Source organism: Polyodon spathula, chromosome 23 (genome assembly GCF_017654505.1).
Source record: "Polyodon spathula isolate WHYD16114869_AA chromosome 23, ASM1765450v1, whole genome shotgun sequence".
Taxonomy (NCBI): domain Eukaryota; kingdom Metazoa; phylum Chordata; class Actinopteri; order Acipenseriformes; family Polyodontidae; genus Polyodon; species Polyodon spathula.
In genome coordinates this window covers 26589488-26610855 of record NC_054556.1, presented here as the reverse complement: position 1 = coordinate 26610855, position 21368 = coordinate 26589488, and the positions used below count along the sequence as shown (strand labels likewise).

Here is a 21368-nt window from a genome sequence, read left to right as displayed (position 1 = left end):
TTAAGTTTCTTTCAGGAATGTTTAGCAGCCACTGAGAAGCTGAAGCTGTACATAGAAGTTCTACTTTCATCGCTGGCTGGAGTGAGTATTCACAGCCCCGCTACACAGCCAGTCTCAGAGCCTACTGCGGGGTACAATAGCAAAAGCACAGCCACGTGTGGGGAAGAAGTATAAAAGCACACAGTACTGAAAACACGGCAAAGAAAAATGTGTTTAAAGGAGGCTTTTAAAACATTGGTTAGCACAACTTTCAAGCATAGTAAAAATAAAACATAAATAACTGTATGTAGTTTGAAATGAAGACACGTCTGTTTATTTGCCATGTCGGCTCTTGCAGCTGATAAAAGGTTGTTATGCTGTGTTTTGATAGAGCTTATTGATTTTGTACCTCGGATTAAAATGTTTTATTGATTCGCATCACGTGCTTTTCCATGCCTTTCGCCTCCTCTTTGAAACTACCTTGAAATCACATTTGAATAAACACGAATAGTGGCTGCTGTCTTTAGATATAGACTTCAGCACCCAGGGGGTATGCTGGAGGTGATATGTAAGCAGAGGGACCCTGGTGTCTGCTTTGGAAGATCTCAATCTTATAAACTGCTTATTATTTTTTTAATTGAGATTAAATATGCCAAGCCTGTGTAAGATATTATGATAATACACTTTTAGGGCCACCCCTTATAAAAGCTTTCCCACAGCAAAAGCATAATACAAGTGCAATAATGTGTAGTGAAAGCATGGTAAGGAATAGCGATGTATGGTAAAGCATGTTGATAAACATGGCAAACCAGGGTATATTATGGTAAATGCATAAGAGACTTGCACAAAGGAATAGCATTGTTAACTACTACAGCAAAAATAATGTTTGTACCAGCTGTAGAAATGGCCTGAGTGTGCAGTTCCACACAGTTCAGAAACAAAACCAACAAACAAACTCCTGACACAAGAGGGAAGAATGCGTAGGGTGTAGAGAAACAGAGCGAGTTCAAGAATGTATAATAATACATGAGTTTGCAAAGAAGAATGAATAATAATACATGAGTTTGCAAAGAAGAATGAATAATAATACATGAGTTTGCAAAGAAGAATGAATAATAATACATGAGATTGCAAAGGCTGTCTGTGATTTAGGCCTGTGCCCTCCTCCCCCTCTCTCTCTCTCTCTCTCAGATCAAGCAGAGGCAGGACGAGGAGAAGAAGCAGTTGTGTTCTCTCCGGGACCAGCTGAGACCAGCGCTGCAACTCGACCAGAAAGAGGTAGGACCCGGCACCATGGGGCATTCACACAGTCAGCTGCAGGTGTGGCTGCTCCAAAGCGCACGCACTTTTCACATTTCAGTGGGCACCTTGTAGCAGTGTGATGTCACAATAGCAACTTTAGATTTTCAAATAGAGGTCAATTGTATTTTGTCTTTTGTTTTGCGCTGTGAAAGGACTTTGTATACTGTTCCTTATGTCATTGTGTCTGGTTGTTCTACTGTGTATTGCATGGCATCTGATACACCGCTCAGATTTATTGCAATAGCTGCTGTCTGACTGTCTGTGTGGTTGTTTTGTTTTGTTTTGTCTAAACATTTATTTTTCATTGACTGCTTTCCCTCTGCTGCTGCTGCTGCTGCTAAAGTCCAGGAGAGTGAGTTTGTATCTATGCGCTGGTAGCTCTGCTATTGTAAATGTGTTGTATCTACATGTGTCCGTGCATGTTTTTGTGTGTACAGTGCTGTATTCTGTGTGTGTGCGTGCAGTGCTGTCTACAGTGTGTGTGCCTGTGCGTGCGTGTTTTTGTGTGTACAGTGCTGTATACAGTGTGAGTGTGTGTCTGTGTGTGTGCGTGCAGTGCTGTCTACAGTGTGTGTGCCTGTGCGTGCGTGTTTTTGTGCACAGTGCTGTATACAGTGTGAATGTGTGTCTTTGTGTGTGCTTGCAGTGCTGTCTACAGTGTGTGTGCCTGTGCGTGCGTGTTTGTGTACACAGTGCTGTATACAGTGTGTGTGTCAGTGCGCGCAGTGCTGTATACAGTGTGAGTGTATGTGTGTGTGTCTGCGAGCAGTGCTGTAAACGGTGTGTGTGTGTGTGTGTGTTTGTGTGTGTGTGTCTGCGCGCAGTGCTGTATACAGTGTGTGTGTGTGTATGTGTCTGCGCGCAGTGCTGTATACAGTGTGTGTGTGTCTACACGCAGTGCTGTATACAGTGTGTGTGTGTCTACACGCAGTGCTGTAAACGGTGTGAGTGTGTGTGTGTGTCTGCGCGCAGTGCTGTATACAGTGTGTGTGTCTGCACCCAGTGCTGTATACAGTGTGAATGTGTGTCTTTGTGTGTGCGTGCAGTGCTGTCTACAGTGTGTGTGCCTGTGCGTGCGTGTTTGTGTACACAGTGTTGTATACAGTGTGAGTCAGTGCGCGCAGTGCTGTATACAGTGTGAGTGTATGTGTGTGTGTCTGCGCGGAGTGCTGTAAATGGTGTGAGTGTATGTGTGTGTGTCTGTGCGCAGTGCTGTATACAGTGTGTGTGTGTCTGCGCACAGTGCTGTAAACGGTGTGAGTGTGTGTGTGTCTGTGCGCAGTGTTGTATACAGTGTGTGTGTGTCTGCGCACAGTGCTGTAAAGGGTGTGAGTGTGTGTGTCTGTGCGCAGTGCTGTATACAGTGTGTGTGTCTGCGCGCAGTGCTGTATACAGTGTGAGTGTGTGTGTGTGTCTGCGCGGAGTGCTGTAAACAGTGTGAGTGTGTGTGTGTGTGTGTGTGTCTGTGCGCAGTGCTGTATACAGTGTGTGTGTGTGTGTGTGTGCAGTGTGTGTATACAGTGTGTATACAGTGTGTGTGTGTCTGCGCACAGTGCTGTAAAGGGTGTGAGTGTGTGTGTCTGTGCGCAGTGCTGTATACAGTGTGTGTGTCTGCGCGCAGTGCTGTATACAGTGTGAGTGTGTGTCTGTGCGCAGTGCTGTATACAGTGTGAGTGTGTGTGTGTCTGCACCCAGTGCTGTATACAGTGTGTGTGTGTGTGTGTGTGTCTGCGCGCAGTGCTGTATACAGTGTGAGTGTGTGTCTGCGTGCAGTGCTGTATACAGTGTGTGTGTGTGTGTCTGCGCGCAGTGCTGTATACAGTGTGAGTCTGTGTGTGTCTGCGCGCAGTGCTGTATACAGTGTGAGTGTGTGCTAAAGCATGCAAGTACCTTTACTCCATACAGATTGACCTGAACAACATGAATGGAATACAAAAATTTAAGACCCTAAGGCACATGCACAGACACACATACACACTCACACTGTACACAGCACTGCACGCACAGACACACTCACACTGTACACAGCACTGCGCACCCAATCTGTATGGAGTAAATGTACTTGCATGCTTTAGCTCTGCCCATGCACCTTAGCGATCTTGAATGTACCCCAACTCCCTGCCATTCCATTCTGCACCTCTCCTGCTCTCTGTGTGCTGCTTCCATGATGCTGACATCACCAGACTTATTACATTCAACCACAACCAGTCTGTGACTCCAGAGGTGAACCGCTGTGCCACCCGGCTCCTCCAGGCATTCTCCTAGTGCTGGCTCACATACAGCCCAGATCTCAGCTCTGCAGCCCCTCCACATTCCCCTAGTGCTGGCTCACATACAGCGCAGATCTCAGCTCTGCAGCCCCTCCACATTCCCCTAGTGCTGGCTCACTTACAGCCCAGATCTCAGCTCTGTAGCCCCTCCTCCTTCTCCTAGTGCTGGCTCACATACAGCCCAGATCTCAGCTCTGCAGCCCTTCCACATTCTGCTAGTGCTGGCTCACATACAGCCCAGATCTCAGCTCTGCAGCCCCTCTGCCTTGTCTTCTCTCTTGTTTTAAATAATGAAACCAGAGACCTGAGCATCGCACAGCTGCTCTCTATCTGGGTCCTGTGGGTTCAATTGCAGGAGCTTTAACCTCCAGTGTGAAATGCGCTTGGTCCCTGTCAAAGCGTGAAATTGGGAAGGCTGAGATTAGATTTGAGAGCTGGGCTTGCCAACCCCTGTGTGGCACATAGTCACCCTCCCTCCGCTAACCGACCCTTCTGCTCTTGTGAAGGAGTCCCTGAGCCGGCAGACTGTGTACAGCATGCACCAGCTGCAGGGGAACAAGCAGTACGGCACGGAGAAGTCAGGGTGCCTCTACAAGAAGAGTGACGGGTAAGCAGCTTTACATGAACATGCAATTCAAAGGGGGGCAGCACATGGTCTTAACTGTCAGTCAGAACAGCTTTCTTGCAGCGTACAGCACTCAGTTTTCCAGCTATTTTCACTCTGACTCAGTTTCCAGATCAGTTAATAATACTAGCAGCTGATGAGTTAATAACACTGACATCAGCACCCGTACTTGCCTCTCGACTGCCAGAGCTGGCTCTTTAGTTGAACGGTAAGCAGTTTGTCTTCTCGCCATCTGGTTAGAGGTTCACGTCCAGCACTCGCCTTTCCATTCAGTTCAGTGGGCTGAGATGCCAATTCATTACCCAGTTCGCTGAATTCCTTCAAGTGCTGCTGTCTATCCAGAACCAAGCCTCTTCAGTCAGTCATTAGTAACTGATTTGTTTATGTTTGTTTGCAGGTTGCGTAAAGTTTGGCAGAAGAGGAAGTGCGCGGTGCAGAACTGCTACCTGACTATAGCACATGGAACAGTGAGTGTGTAACTGAGAGAGAGAGAGAGAGTCTGGACTAGAACCCCGGTTATTATACACTGGGAGTCTTGAAGTGTGCATTTTGAAATTCAGTTGGGAATCTGATCCATTATCCCAATTATCAGACTTTTAATTATGCTATGTTACACAGTATCTATTTTGTGTTTGTATTCCGCACGTTAGGACACAGCACATTGCAGTCCTGTGCATCTATGGAGATGCTGGGATGGGGGTGCTTTAGCAAAATATCATGACATATAACACGTTTTGAAACTTAAATGTTTTGTATTAATTTATGAAATACCAACAGTACCACTTTCTGTTTCTTTTTAGCCAAACAGACCCCCTGCTAAGCTAAATCTTCTAACCTGTCAAGTGAAACCAAGTTTGGAGGACAAGAAGTGCTTTGATCTTATCTCGCGTAAGTCCAGTCTTTAAATCCGTGTCAATGCAACGTGTCTGAACCTGCCACCCGGTAAACATATATTAAAAATAAAAACAAAACTAATGTACAGGGTGATTACAAAGTAACTTTACCACATCAATGACGTGGTAAATGTACTTTCTAATCACCTTGCACATTCCACATCTCCAGTGACATCATGAATAAAAGCAGTAACACCCACACTCGAACACTGGCAATGAACAAAACCAGACTGTCGTCCTGGTATATCATTTGGATTTGTCTATCTATAGAGAGCGCACTGATGAATCGCTTCTTAAGACCACATGTCTATAAAGACCATAATTCTAACAAGTCCATTTTAAGAGCGGTCTCTTTTAAACGGATTGTTATAGGAGTGTGTTTGATTTGAGCTCTCACAATACTGTAATACAAGCATTGGCGACAGTTAGGCTTGTAGTGTTGACCCTAGCTGTGGCCCGGGACCAGTCGAGACAGCCTGTTGTCGTGTTTAATTGGCTGTTTTTTAATTTTGTTTTCTGTTTGCCTGGAGAGACTTGGACCAAAGCCAGGAGACTGAAGACCATTTGTGATTGGTCAATGAGCTCGGGTTGCCTTAGCAACCTTAAAACGGATGCAAAGGGCGGATTATAAAACAGAGGGCAAAGTGTATGATAAATGTTTCTGTTACCTTAACCCAGTGTCCATGGAAACCTGACCTAGAACCCTGAGAACAGAGCCTTCTGGGTAGAAAAGTGGTTTTTATTGACAAGCTTTTAGAGAAGTGGATTTTACATTGACGTGCTGGCTCTGTTCTCTGGGTAAACTGTTTGATACTACAGTTGTGTTCATTGTCCTTGTTGTTAATAATATTCTTATTATTTCTGGTGTAGATAATCGCACATATCACTTTCTAGCGGAGGATGATCTGGAGTGTGCCGCGTAAGTAAAATCTCATTGCTTTATCCTGAAAGTATTCATGTTAATACACGTGTTATTCTGCAAGCAGGAAACCCCATGTGGTGGTGAATTACACAGTTGTGTTAGAAACACAACAGCAGTTTCTGCATGTTCTGATCAAATGAAACTGTTTCCACTCCTCTCCCAATCGTTGTATGTGCATCATTAGCTGGTCAAGCTTGGATCAAAACTAACACTAATGCTAATAAAAGGTAGCGAACACAACTCTCTTTGGAAGGGACATTTGTTTTAAAAGTGAATAAGCAGTATGCGCACAGAGTGACACTTCACTGGGCTGCCACACAGCATCACTAGCTGTCAAACTGAATGGCTTCAGTAGCTCTTTAGCGCCTTCATAAACTGAGCTGCTGATCCAGACTGATTTCTCTGCAGCCCTGGGCCGTGTGACAGTCCATTGAAGAGACAGATCGGTCCAGAGGCACAGTGGCCCAGCTAAACCCTGAACGATGCAGTGAACCCCAGATGCAAGGTGTCAAAGACTTTGGGGAATATGAAACAGGCAGGAGCGGTTTGCAGCTGGTTAACAGCATTGCTTATTGTTTCTTTCACCTGGAAGGTGGATCTCTGTCCTCACCAACAGCAAGCAGGAGGCCTTGAACGTGGCCCTGGATGAGAAGAGGCCAAGCGGGGAGAATAGCATCGAGGATCTAACCAAGGCCATCATCGAGGACGTCAAGCGCATGCCAGGGAACCATGTCTGCTGTGACTGCGGGGCTCCAGGTGAGAAAGGAGTTCAGAGCTCCTCCACCATCGCCTTCTTCCCTGATCGGAGTCAGATAGCCTGCACTGTATAATGTGAGTGGTGCAGTTCTTTAAGGCTACTGCCAGTGCTGCTTCCTCTGCAGGAACTCTCCGGTACTGCCTGTGGAACAGCTTGCAAGCAGGCTGGTTAGATTCGGAGATTGTTGCAGTGCAATGGAGGGAACCAACTGTAAACCACTCAAGAGGCTGCTGAATGTTTAAGCTAATGAATGGTAGTACTAAGCAGATTCTTGAGAGGAGTAGTTTATCAATGGATATAGGACTTCTTTCTTAAGCTTTAGTGTAGATAGCTTATGAAGGAAAAGTTGTGGATACAGTTAAATAAAATAATGTACTAATGAGTATAATTTCTGTTTTCCTTATGGAATTGCAGCAGTGGAGGTACAGTGATCTGGCACAGACAGCATGGCGCAGTCACACTGTGGAGTAATTGCACAGCCGCTGTGGTTCAACTGCACTGCGACTGCTGTCAGAATGTTGCCAGAGTTGCAGCTCAAATATATATGTATTGAAATAAGATCTTACCTGAAGTTTATAGAGTCGTGTGCAAATGTATCAGAACACCACATTGCTGCTGCAGATTTGATTTGTTGTGCATAGGAAATCAAATAGTTAAGTTAGTGATTGGGGTTAAGATGCTGAATTAAAGCACAAAGTGGTCTAGCATTTGCATTAATAATATGCAGTAGATGCTTTCAGGCTGTTCTGTTGCTGATATTGATTACATGACTGTCCTCCTCAGATCCCACCTGGCTGTCTACCAACCTGGGGATCCTGACCTGTATCGAATGCTCCGGGATCCACCGGGAGATGGGCGTGCACTTCTCTCGCATCCAGTCCCTCTCGCTCGACAAACTGGGAACTTCGGAGCTGCTGGTGCGTCCCCCTCCTGACAGTCATGCGTTTCTAATCATTTTCAAACTGACATCGTGATCTCTACTGTGCTACATGAATAGACGTGGCGGAAATTCAAACGTCACTTCAAATGAATTAAATGATATGATATCCTTCCGGATTAACGATAAGGAAAATGGAGGACACGCCAACAGCGGTCGTGGAGTACTGGGGTTATTCCAAGAGCGATGGATGGCGGATTTACCAGCAGTGACATCATTTTGCCACGTTTGCTATTGACTGTTCATGCAACTGCTGCTTCTGAAAAGACTCCTCAAGGTTGATTTTATTAAAGGAAGTGGGGAAGCATATTAGCGTTGCACAGGCTGCAGTGCACAGCGCAATGCTAAAAATCTGCCCCGAGGAGTCTTTTCAGATGCAGGAATAGTTAAAAGCAAACATGGCAAACCATGATATAAGAGGAACAACAATAGAGCATTACACAGAACACATGTAACAGGTAAGCAGTGAAACGCTAGGAGAATGCAGATTATGTGCAAAGCAGCTCTTGAAATCCAAGTGAGTGTTCTGCCTTGTATTTTGTCTGGCGGGGGGCAGCATGCGCACTTGGGGAGTTTGCCGCTGTCTCCATCCACTGTTCACTGTTGATTCTTCTCTAGCTGGCCAAGAACATTGGAAACTCAGGGTTTAATGAGATTGTGGAAGCCAACCTACCCAGCCCAGCATGCAAGCCATCTACAGAAAGTAACATGTAAGTGATTACCAAAGACATACTGGCAACTCGCTTTCAGAGCAAACAATATTCTTGGGTAGAGAAGTGATTTTCTAAACCTGTATAAAAGTTCACCATGGTAAATTTGCACAGTGGTGTTGCATTGTGGTTTCCCCATGCTTACATTATAACTTGATATAGATGCATGTATGAAGATGTTGCTGCAATGGCAGTGGGAACTGGGAAGAATGACCTGGAGAAAGTCATCGAAGCAGGCAGCCGGTTACACTGTTGAAATAAGACAAGCTGCGAGATTCAGCTATTCTGGTTATCTACTCTCTAAGATTACTTTTCCAAGATAAGGGCCCTTTTGTTTGATAAACTGCTTTGAGCTGTGAAAGCATGAGAATACAAAGTAACCTGCCCCACCCCCTTGGTTGCACGCTCGGCGAGTCTCTGGTTTGAGATCTGAAGCCAGGATAGTCTGCTTATCCCTCCCCTCTTATCACCACTCCACACTGCCTCCTTATTGACCGACACAGCATTGCTCGTTCTCTCAGGGCCACCACTGTCATATGCGTGTGCCATTGGCCTTGCATGAACAGAGACACAGACAGCAGCCTATGGATCTCTTTTGAAACGCACGTGCAAGTCAAATCAATCTTGACTTACTCCTGTGTGTGTGAAGCACGACATCCCTGTCAACATGAGCCACTTCATTGTGATCAGCACCACGCTGGGGGACTGCCACTAGGACCAGTGTGCTGCACCACACAAATACCTTTTGATTATGTTTTAACATTGACACCCTGGGCATGCTTGGTATTGCAGTTTGCCAGAACATCGTGCTGCACAGTGCTTTGTGAGGTCTCTCAGAACATTGTGCTGCACAGTGCTTTGTGAGGTCTGTCAGAACATCGTGCTACCCAGTGCTTTGTGAGGTCTGTCAGAACATCGTGCTACCCAGTGCTTTGTGAGGTCTGTCAGAACATCGTGCTGCACAGTGCAGGTCTCTCAGAACATCGTGCTGCACAGTGCTTTGTGAGGTCTGTCAGAACATCGTGCTGCACAGTGCTTTGTGAGGTCTCTCAGAACATCGTGCTGCACAGTGCTTTGTGAGGTCTGTCAGAACATCGTGCTGCACAGTGCTTTGTGAGGTCTGTCAGAACATCGTGCTGCACAGTGCTTTGTGAGGTCTCAGAACATCGTGCTGCACAGTGCTTTGTGAGGTCTGTCAGAACATCGTGCTGCACAGTGCTTTGTGAGGTTTGTTTGGTGTGGTTTTGTTGAGCATTTACTGTGAATTTTTGCATGATTATGTCATTGAGGCCAGAGGGAATTCCAACAAGTATTAGTAATAGTGTGGCTAGATGATTTTTAATTGCAAATTGCTATAGGCATATTTTTGCAATAACTAGAGCATTGAAAGGTACTTTAATATTGTGGTTGTTGATGTTGTGGGTTTGTTTTCCACAAAATAAATGCCTATCTTTGCACCCTGGCTGCAGCGTTACTGATCTGAAGGAAAAGTAAACAACAGTGCAGGTGCGAACAAGAGAAATGGGAACCAATTCAACAAACCAACAGCCTAACACTTGTTTGGCAGGTGCTTCCCTGCCTGAGACTGCACAAACTAAAGAATGTTCTGTGAGCTATTCTGAAGCTGCAGATCGTTTTTATATACGTGGTTGTGTATTGACAGTGTTTATTCCAGATGCCCACATATGCGTATAATTACAGCGTCATCAGAGACATGTCAGGTTAGGTGTATTTTGTAAAAAAAAAAAAAAAAAAAAAAAAAAAAAAAAAAAAAACCCGAGCCCAATCAAAATCAACAAATACTTGTATGTACGTGTTAATGGATTGAACTGAGTTCTTTCTGTCCCTGGGCAGGACTGCACGGAAGGATTTCATCATTGCCAAGTACATGGAGAGACGGTTCTCCAAGAAGGGCGGGGGCAGCCCTATGTCTCTGCGGAAGCAGCTGCTGGAAGGTGTGAAGAGTAAGGACATGTTCACGCTGCTGCAGGTGTACGCAGAGGGGCAGGATCTCAGTGACCCCCTTCCTATCCATGCACAGGTGAGGCAGGATCTCAGTGACCCCCCTTCCTATCCATGCACAGGTGAGGCAGGATCTCAGTGACCTATCCCTGCTCAGGTAAGAGAGCGCGGGACAGCTTAATTGGAAACCCAGGAGAACTACATAATAACCCCTTCATATGGCTTCATCCTTTGTGTCTGCAGGAGCACGGGGAAGCAGCTCTGCATCTCGCCGTGCTGTTGTCTGATCGCACCTCCCTGCACATGGTGGACTTCCTGGTGCAAAACTGGTAAGCGCTGGAGCAAAACCACGGGGATGTGGGCTTGAAGATCTGGCCAGTGCAGGAGCTTTGCAAAAATAAATATTTTCATAGGAGTGTTGTGCAGAACTATAAAAAGATGTAGAGGGGGCAACAAAAGCGAAGCAGGAGCTGACAGTATGTTGGCATAATGTGTTGACGAAGCCCTTCCTGTCAAGCGAACTCAGGTGAACACCATGCCTGTTTTGTTTTCCAGCAACAACCTGGATAGGCAGACTGTCCGGGGGAACACTGCCCTTCATTACTGCTGCCTGCACAACAAAACAGAATGCCTCAAACTGCTGCTGCGCGCAAAGGCCAACACTCACATCAGTAAGGAACAATGCAAGAAAATCCATATAAATCGCTACAACTAGAGGATGACCACAGACTCCCTGGCTGCACTCGCTGTCTCATCTTCTCAGTTATCTCCTTGTACGCTCGGAGCTTGATGTAGTTATCGCTTACATTTTCCGACAAGCCCTGTGTAGTAAACCTTGTGGATTGTCTTATCCAATCAGAGGCTTTACAACAGAGAGTTCAGTTCAACTGAGGAATAATTCATGCGCCTCTCTTTGCCAGACAGGCTGTTACTAGTCCTGATAATCTGACTGACAAGGCTGAAGCTACTGCAGATTCTACAGCTTGTTTGTAGTCCCGTTAAGAATCCCTCTGACAGGGGCTCCTGGTATTAAACTAGGTTTAAATCTGATTTCCTGTGTGATCTAGCTACATACCGATTAGCTGCTTCAATTCACACTTTTCAGCACGTTTTCCTTTGTGCTTTTTTTGTTTGTTTTCTTTTTCGTGGTAAATGTTGCATTGATTGAAACATTTCCACAACCTGATCTATATTCTTACCAGTGTGTGCAGTGCAGTTCTGCTTCAGAATGATCTCTCTATGACAGCTGCTGCAGGGGTTGTAGTTGCAACGTCCACCAGGTTCACAAGCAGGGAAATGTGCTTATTGTTGCTATGTGTGGGTAAAATGCTTGGCTTTTTATTTCACCTTCCTCCCACAGAGGTGTCAACATTAAGAAAATGATTAGTGTGTGTGTGTGTGTGGCTGTGGGGTTGGTAGGGGATCAAAAAAATTATTTTAGATTTGCATGCATGCGTGTATGTATGTATGCATGCATGCATGTATTCATGTATTTGTTTGTTTATTCTAGAAAATGAAAAAGGAGAGACTGGACTGGATGTAGCTCGGAGATTAGGAAACTCTCATTGTGAAGAACTGGTAAGCAAGCTGAAGACGCCTGGGTCTTATTACCTGAGCCGTGGTTGTGACTGACGGGACTTGTCTGCTGTTTATTGTCTGTTATGTAGCAGTAGACTGTTCATTTATTACCATCCCTGCAACATAAGCTTTATCAAATACAAACTAACCCAGAATACTGTCCTTGAAGGGCTGGTGCGTCGCTCTTTAGAAACACTGGGTTCAGCTCTCTTTGCTGGGTTCCTGCCTGTTCAGAGCAGAATAAGAGTCTTTGTGACAAACATGATGTCATGATTTGTGATGTCTTTCCAGATTAACCAAGCGCACTGCAACCTGTTCAACATGCATGTGCACGTGGAGTACGAGTGGAGACTGCGGCAGGAGGACATGTACGAGAGTGACGATGATCTGGACGAGAAGGTGAGGCAGAAGGCAGGGGAGAGACTGAGGAGGGCAGGGGAGACTGAGGTGGGCAGGAGAGATTGAGGAGAGGGAGTGAGACTAAGGAGGGGAAGTGAGACTGAGGAGGGCAGGAGAGACTAAGGAGGGGGAGAGAGACTGAGGAGGGCAGGGGAGACTGAGGTGGGGGAGTGAGTGAGGTGAGCAGGAGAGATTGAGGAGGGGGAGGGAGACTGAGGTGAAGGAGTGAGACTGAGGAGGGGGAGAGAGACTGAGGAGGGCAGGAGAGACTGAGGAGGGTGGAGAGACAGGTGGCATTGAGGTGGAGGAGAGGCAGAAGGGGGCTGAGGAGTTTTGCTGTTAAACTTCAAGTGCAATCATCTGAATCTTTTCTGTTCCCTCTGCAGTTAGGACCTGTGAAAAAGGACCGCTCCTTCAGGCCCCACAGCCTGTACCAGGCCCCCTGCAGCTCCTCCCAGGACCAGGGAGCCAGTCACCCCGGGGTGGGGAGACGCCTGGCTGCGCTGCCCCAGGACCACTGGCGTGAAACCTACACCACGCCCACCAACCAGAGCCGCAGCCTGGACTCCTCCCAGACCACACCCCTGGGCTACACCGCCTCACCCCTGCCCACCCGACTATCCATCAGAGGTGCTCCCCCCCCACTTCTCACACTGGGACTCTGTGACTGAAGCCGTTCCACCCCACACACTCACATGCATTTCTCTCACACACTCCAGCAGAGCTCCACCCACACTCACCTGCACCAGTGTGCTCTCCGCCTGTACTGCTTGTTCTCATCCTGTACATTCATACAGATGTGTTACAATTTCCCTCAGCCCTTTTTCTGTGCTTTACTTCACCTTCCCTCTTATATACACACACACACACAGAGTGATTCATAAACCGTGCACCACATGGTAAAACATGGGAATTTGCATTAAACTCATTTTTTCATGAAGGCCTCATGCTGCACTGCAAGCTCTTCCATACATTGATCAGCACTATCCACCGTGGCGCTCTGTTTGTGCATCCCGCTGCATGCTGCCCGCTGCACAGTTCACTTTTAGTAGCAGTGTCAGCTCCTCTCTTTGGCTGTTCACTTTTTGTTTCCTCTTCTGTTCCCTGCTCCACTGTGCTGACACTGTTTCTGACTCCATGTATCTGGAGCTGAGGTGCTCTTTGGTTTCTGCAGCGCTGCACACATTGGATAAATAGAAAGTTGTCATGCTGTAAGCAATCTACACAGTAGATTATATGTTTTTTTTTTTGGCTTGTTTTTATTGCACTGTCTGGACACTGTATTGATAATCCCAGCTGTTTCCTCACTCGTTCAAGAGTGGAGTCAGCCAATGCAAAGCTGCCGCAGTCTGTCAGGTTAAATACTCCAGCGTGTAGAAATCATAAGTGTTGTCAAAAGTGTCCCGGCAGTGTATTAATTTGTTTGTTTGTTTGCTTCATTTCAGCTCCCAACGTGCCCCCTCCTCCTCCTCCTCCTCACGTTAGCCCCCCCGCAGCTGGCTGTAACATGAAGAAGAGGAACCCCCCTCCCCCGTTAGTCATTAGACACAAGCGCACCCTGTCGGAGCCCAGCCCCCAGGTGCCACACAGCCCCCTGAGCCAGCGCCACATCTCCCCGGGTAGGTGCAGGCGTGGCTGGGTACTGGGGACTGCACTGCTGAAGGGCGGAGGGAAGGAGGGATGTGCAGATAAACCAGTGTCCAATGTGAACAAAAACAAAAAACCTAGTCAAGGAGATGCAGTTGCATCACTTGGTCACAAGGTGGCACTGCAGTGCACAATGCAGAAATCCCATGACAAGCTAATCTACACTACACTCCCCTAGCGAGGGACAGTTTTGGGAACCTGATGCCACAATAGTATATATTTACTTCTGATGGGATTAATGGCTTTTAATATTCAGCTTTCCTTACTCACACTCAAGGCATAGATGTGTGAGCCTTAGTTCTTTGATATCCATATAACCTGTGCTTGACATGGACGTGGCTTGTCAGCTCAAGAGGTTCACTGTTGATTCAGTTCAGGGAGGGCTGTGTGTAGTGCCATCACTCTCTGCCAGGATCCCGGACGTTAATTTATTGAACCCAGCTTCCTAGCAACTGTCTGGGGACCACAATAGACACTTAGAACACCCTGGAAGAACGAAGGGGTTTTTATTTATTCTGAGCTACAGCATCGCAGGGCTACAATAGTATGAATGCGTTAGAATACAGATAAGAACCTGGGGAGTGGTGTGAGGGCAGCGAGGCTGTCTAGATATCCTGCTCTATAGTTCAGAGTGGTGTGAGGGCAGCGAGGCTGTCTAGATATCCTGCTCTATAGTTCAGAGTGGTGTGAGGGCAGCGAGGCTGTCTAGATATCCTGCTCTATGGTTCAGAGTGGTGTGAGGGCAGCGAGGCTGTCTAGATATCCTGCTCTATGGTTCAGAGTGGTGTGAGGGCAGCGAGGCTGTCTAGATATCCTGCTCTATGGTTCAGGGTGGTGTGAGGGCAGCGAGGCTGTCTAGATATCCTGCTCTATGGTTCAGAGTGGTGTGAGGGCAGCGAGGCTGTCTAGATATCCTGCTCTATGGTTCAGAGTGGTGTGAGGGCAGCGAGGCTGTCTAGATATCCTGCTCTATAGTTCAGAGTGGTGTGAGGGCAGCGAGGCTGTCTAGATATCCTGCTCTATGGTTCAGAGTGGTGTGAGGGCAGCGAGGCTGTCTAGATATCCTGCTCTATAGTTCAGAGTGGTGTGAGGGCAGCGAGGCTGTCTAGATATCCTGCTCTATAGTTCAGAGTGGTGTGAGGGCAGCGAGGCTGTCTAGATATCCTGCTCTATGGTTCAGAGTGGTGTGAGGGCAGCGAGGCTGTCTAGATATCCTGCTCTATGGTTCAGAGTGGTGTGAGGGCAGCGAGGCTGTCTAGATATCCTGCTCTATGGTTCAGAGTGGTGTGAGGGCAGCGAGGCTGTCTAGATATCCTGCTCTATGGTTCAGAGTGGTGTGAGGGCAGCGAGGCTGTCTAGATATCCTGCTCTATAGTTCAGAGTGGTGTGAGGGCAGCGAGGCTGTCTAGATATCCTGCTCTATGGTTCAGAGTGGTGTGAGGGCAGCGAGGCTGTCTAGATATCCTGCTCTATGGTTCAGAGTGGTGTGAGGGCAGCGAGGCTGTCTAGATATCCTGCTCTATGGTTCAGAGTGGTGTGAGGGCAGCGAGGCTGTCTAGATATCCTGCTCTATAGTTCAGAGTGGTGTGAGGGCAGCGAGGCTGTCTAGATATCCTGCTCTATAGTTCAGAGTGGTGTGAGGGCAGCGAGGCTGTCTAGATATCCTGCTCTATGGTTCAGAGTGGTGTGAGGGCAGCGAGGCTGTCTAGATATCCTGCTCTATAGTTCAGAGTGGTGTGAGGGCAGCGAGGCTGTCTAGATATCCTGCTCTATGGTTCAGGGTGGTGTGAGGGCAGCGAGGCTGTCTAGATATCCTGCTCTATAGTTCAGAGTGGTGTGAGGGCAGCGAGGCTGTCTAGATATCCTGCTCTATGGTTCAGAGTGGTGTGAGGGCAGCGAGGCTGTCTAGATATCCTGCTCTATAGTTCAGAGTGGTGTGAGGGCAGCGAGGCTGTCTAGATATCCTGCTCTATGGTTCAGGGTGGTGTGAGGGCAGCGAGGCTGTCTAGATATCCTGCTCTATGGTTCAGGGTGGTGTGAGGGCAGCGAGGCTGTCTAGATATCCTGCTCTATAGTGTAGTCTTAGTTATTTCAATTGTTAGTAACAAATTACTTGAATTGAAATCACTGGTTGTTTGTCAATTACATAGGCTTCAAATGAAAGCAGTTAAACAATCGCAACAATTATGTCTCCCAAAGTATCAAGGAGTTGGAGTTGGAGTTGGAGTTGGAGTTGGAGTTGGAGTTGGAGTTGGAGTTGGAGTTGGAGTTGGAGTTGGAGTTGGAGTTGGAGTTGGAGTTGGAGTTGGAGTTGGAGTTGGAGTTGGAGTTGGAGTTGGGAGCTCCTTGTAACCCAGGCGAGCTGCTCCACACACAGTGCCGGCTCTGCCTTGCCCCTTGGCTGTGGAATTCAGTACCTGTTGTTGTCTAGAGTGCAGAGACACAGGCAGACTAATAACCCGTCTCTCTGATTCGTTTTTGCACAGTAGCTGAGCTGAGCTTCATGGCATGTGAAGGTCTCTTGTGGGTTGTTCTGCATTCGGGGTGCTTAGCGTCGAAACCTCATCCAAGTGGTTAACATTTACAATTTTTTCTAATCCGGTATCCTTTGTTAAAAGTCTGCATGTCTTCTGTAAAGGTACAGCAGGTATTGGGCGCATGTCTGATTTGAATAGCTGCAGTCTTGCTCTTGTAGAACTGTTCAGATAATGGGTGTGTTTTTATTTTTAGATTACGCCTGCCCAGTGATGTCTCGAGGTCTGAGTGCAGCAGAGAGCAGCTACCAGAAACCTGTGTAAGTGTGTTGTGATCTGCTGACTCTGCTAATCTCTGACTCTGCTAATCTCTAACACTGCTAATGCCTGGCAATTCTCTGCTAAACTCTGGCAATCTGGCAATCTCTTATCGTCTTGGTGGTCCAGTGGTTAAAGAAAGGGGCTCGTCACCATGAGGTTCGAGGTTCGATTATAGCTCAGCCACTGATCTACTGTATGTGACCCTGAGCAAGTCACTTAACCTCATTGTGCTCCTTCAGATGAGACGTAAAACCGAGGTCCTACTGGAAGTGACTCTGCAGCAGCAGCAGCAGTTGATGCATAGTTCACCCCCTAGTCTCTGTAAATCGCTTAGGATTAAAGCATCTGCTAAATGATTATAATAGGTAAGGGGGGCTGCTGCCACTCATATTCACCTGCTGTGGTGCACAGAGCAAGGCTGTCACAGCCACGGCACAATCTCTGATCTCGGTGTGCTTCGTAACGGCACAGTACACCTTTCACTTCTGCCCTGATCATTGAGTTTTCATTTTGTTATGTATGTGTTGCGGACAGTAGGTAAAAATGGATGTTTTGTGGACATTGCCCTCTAGTGGTCAAAACTATCACTGAACTGACATTCTTGTGTATTCTACTGCTGTATATTATCCTGAAGTCCGTCCTCACACAGTGATCCAGACAGCACAATAATATAGTTTTGTTTTGTTTTTTTTCAGGTTAGGTTCACCGAAATACACAGCGTCTCCTCTTAACACACTGCCCGAGCTACCAGAGAAAGGTCCAGCTGCCTGCCGGTCTAAAAACAGTTGCACTGTCCAGCGTAACCTAGCATTGTGCAAATTCTACCGTTTCTGGGGCCTGTTAAGAAACTGATAAACTGATAACGTCCGCCTTCTTCACACAGCTAATTTATGAAAATTGTTGCTATTATTAAAATAATGAGTTTGCTGTTTTTCAATTACTTCTTCACGAAGTATTTCCGATGATTGATAGGATACTCATCAATCACTACATATTATTAGTAGTATATTAGTATAGTATTAGTATTCTTATTCTCTTCTATTCTTATCATCAAAACTGATAACTCAAGTTCAGTTCCAGGATTTCAGATGTTGCGAATGGTTTTATCTTCACAGGAATGCCTAATAAACCGGAAGCCTTTAGCGACTCGTCCATTCGGATGAACCAGCCCCCGCAGCCCAGCGGGAGGTCTTTACAGCCAGACTCTCCATCGCCAAGGTCCTCCGCCTCCAACGCGAATGGAGCCAAACCTGCTGCACATGGATCAGCCCCCCACCTGCTCCCCAGGAGGACAGTGGTAGGGCAGGACCGCCGGTCTCATCGGCACTGTACATAGAGCAGCAGCGTGCGTGCGTGCATGTGCATTGTGAGGACACCAGTGAAAAACAGGATTTTCATGCTAATAAGATTCCTGTTCTTACCTTTATGTTCGTGCGCTGTGAAATTAGAACCGAATGCGGTGTTCTGTTTAGCTTATCCCCTGTAAAGTTCATCCGGTCCTACAGTTCTGCATGCTGCCCTGATTCCAATAGCATTGCTGTTAGACAGGCAGTAAAAAGTGGGCTCATGCTGGGCGATGATGTTAACTGGGTGTTTGGAGTTCTTTGCATGTTTAAATGGTTGTCTCAAGCTTTCTCCCGCTGGTAGGTTAGGACTTATTCATGGAAAATAACTCTACCGCAGGGTGATTAGGAACAGCTGCAGATTTTCCTGTTTTTATGGAGTGAATCTCATTTGACGAGACTGCTGGGCCACCTACTAAGCTGGTATTGAAGCTGATCGCTGCCCATCTTTAGCAGTAATGTGTGTTTGGGCTTAAAAAGTCCTTGTTAGGTGATACAGGATTTGTGAGTGTTTTGTTATTATTATCCCTTAGCATGTGGTGCCACCTACTGACCTACAAGAACGGAGGTCAATGTAACTGATTCAATGGGGTTCTTAAACTCTGACATGTAATCTGACTTCTGCATTTTCTGTTGCATTTCTGAGAGGTATAATCATAGACATTGTGTGATAAGCCAGAATAAGTATGCACACTATGACAGCCCCATGTGGAAAACATAATTTGGTTTTGAGGTGTCCTTTGAAATATGAACAGCATAACAAAAATCCTATAACTCGATAGCCCTATTTCTTTATCATTATTAAACCGTGTTGATTCAGCTGTCAAAACATTTTTATGTATGTTTTTGAAACATTTGAGGATGTAAAGCTGAGATTCATGTGTGATCGGCTCTGTTTTGATTTGCAGGGCAAGCCCAGGATACGGAGAGTGAAGGCAATCTATGATTGTATCGCAGACCATCATGATGAGCTGACATTCAAGGAAGGAGAGATCATTGTGGTGACTGGAGAGGATGACTCAGACTGGTGGGTAGGTATCCTCCCCTTCCCATCCGAGGAGAGGACCTCTGGAGTGGCTAGGGGGTCCTTTCACCTCAGTGTGGATACTGTTTGAATGCTCTGTACAAAGTGTGGAGGATCAGACTCCCACTCAGAAATGTGCATCAAAAGAACACCCCAGTGTGCTGACTCCCGGGTAAACAAAACCTAAAATAAAACTAAACAAAACCTTGTTTTTTGGAATGGGCTGGGATTGATCTTGGGACCCAGGCTTTACAGATGAAAGCGATTTTTAGGCCTGGCAAATGGGAAAAAAAACATTTCCTTTCCCATGAAGGAATGACCCCACAGTGAGGGCCCAGCTGATAATGCCTTCCAGATGTCCTGGACCCCCTACATGCACCCCTCTGGAGCAGAGACTGGCTCTGGCTGTGCATTCTTCTGAATGAACTGCAGTGTCAGCACTTGTAATTCGATGCTATGGGTTGGTTTATGTGGGGCGATATTTTGCTGGGTTATAATTTTGGCTTTAAAACACAGCTCCCCACCCACTCCCCCCCTGTCCTGAGCTGAACAAAAAAGAAGAGTGTTAAAGTATCTTTCTTCCATAACTGTTAAACACGCATTTAGAAATACTAAAAGAAGCGTATTCAATTCAGTGATGTCATTGGGTATGCTTTCCCCTCGTCGGGCTGCTGTCCACTGGGGGGTGAATGCATCAGTTTGATGGAGAATTTGAAAGAGTAATGAATTACTTAATAAGGATTATAAAGCACTCCACGTGTAAGGCAGGACTGAGAACTCATCCTTCTAATAAGTAGCATGGCACCTCCTGTGAATGCTAAAGTGAGCGCGTTCATCCCTGCTGTTTGTGTTTCCGCAGGTGGGCTACATCGAGGGGCAGCAGCCTCAAAAGAAAGGGCTCTTCCCGGCCTCGTTTGTTCACATCCTCTCTGACTAGTGACCAAAGCCACGCAGAGATCAACATACAGGACGTGCAGCAGCCCGCAGTGCAACTACGTGGAGATGCTGAATCTTTACAGCATGTGTGGATCATGTGCAGGCCAGCAGTGTACATATTTTGGTTAATCAAGTTAAATAAATACTATAAGAATGTGGGTGCAGTGTAACCCATGCTATGTGTGCGCATTGCATTTGCCTAATCATTGTGATCTTTTAGATTTGACAAGGTTTTGCGATCAGCCAGCTACTAGGAAGCATTCGAGCGTTGACGTCCTCCTACTCGTTTGTAAACGTTCACCTCTGCGCAGTAACAAAGCACTTCTCCTTGAAACAGCTCTTGTGCACAATATAGCGGTACAAGCTGAGAGGCTAGGTGCTTTAGAGGCGCATGTGAAGCCTTTGACTGTTTATGTATATTTTGTATTATTCAAGCACTGGATATGTCATAAATGTTTAGTGGCATATCGGATCTCTCTGTCTCAGATTAGAGGCAGTCAAAGAAAGCAGGTTCGGGCTGGTATCTGTTAATTACCTTGGAAAAGGGGCTACGACCAAAATAACTCATTTTGCACGTGCCAATTAAGGTCATACAGTGGCTTGACTGTTATCTTCTATGATGGAAGACAGCAACAAGATACACAGTATACAGCAGCATTCAAGCAATGCACAATCTACCAGACCACGGGCTAGTTAAACAGCACACGCTGGGGTGTATCATCAGTAGCTTTCTTTTGTTGTAACAGATTCTGCTAAAGCAAAGGAGATTAATAGCACACCTGTTGCAGAGATGTGTAAAATTGCATTCCGCTGAGCTGTGTGTTGAAGTCTGTCCTGTCCTGTGTGGATGCAGTGGAGAATACTTGTTGACAATCATGTTTCATGTCTGTTTCCCAGTCAGACAAGGGCTTTAATTATTATACAGAACCTTTCGTAATGAGCCACCATCACAAAACGCTTTACAGAGGTAGGCTGTGAACTGTGCATTATATGTAGTCACTTACAATAGGACTTAGCATCTCATCCGCAGGATGGAGCACAAGGAGGTTAAGTGACTTGCTAAGAGTGAGTCAGTGGCAGAGGTGGGATTTGAACCGGTGACCTCCTGGTTTCCAGCCCTGGACGTTAACCAGTGCAGCCCCACTACAGCCCTCCAGTATCTCAGTCAATACAGAGAAGGGTTTGGTGGTAATAGTATCAGTGATGATAATGCTGAGCTTCTCCACGGTGCAATAATTGGTTGTATGTGGGTTAAATGGACCGATCTCTGCATCCAAACACCCATGCTG

The 21368-nt window shown here is 46.6% G+C and overlaps 1 protein-coding gene across 1 annotated transcript; it reads left to right on the top strand.

Annotated features, from left to right (window-relative positions):
• Positions 1-9: 9 nt before the first annotated feature.
• On the top strand, positions 10-21096 carry LOC121297942 (arf-GAP with SH3 domain, ANK repeat and PH domain-containing protein 2-like; the record flags this gene model as incomplete). Its single annotated transcript, XM_041224576.1, has 21 exons — positions 10-81; positions 1171-1257; positions 4058-4158; positions 4574-4643; positions 4977-5064; positions 5940-5988; positions 6584-6747; positions 7532-7665; positions 8304-8395; positions 10250-10436; positions 10601-10686; positions 10913-11028; positions 11868-11935; positions 12227-12334; positions 12721-12964; positions 13780-13953; positions 16712-16775; positions 17472-17533; positions 17892-18073; positions 19028-19150; positions 20003-21096. Coding segments are annotated over 21 exons (2349 nt in total), but the record flags the coding sequence as incomplete, so codon positions are not given.
• Between the last annotated feature and the right edge of the window lie 272 nt (positions 21097-21368).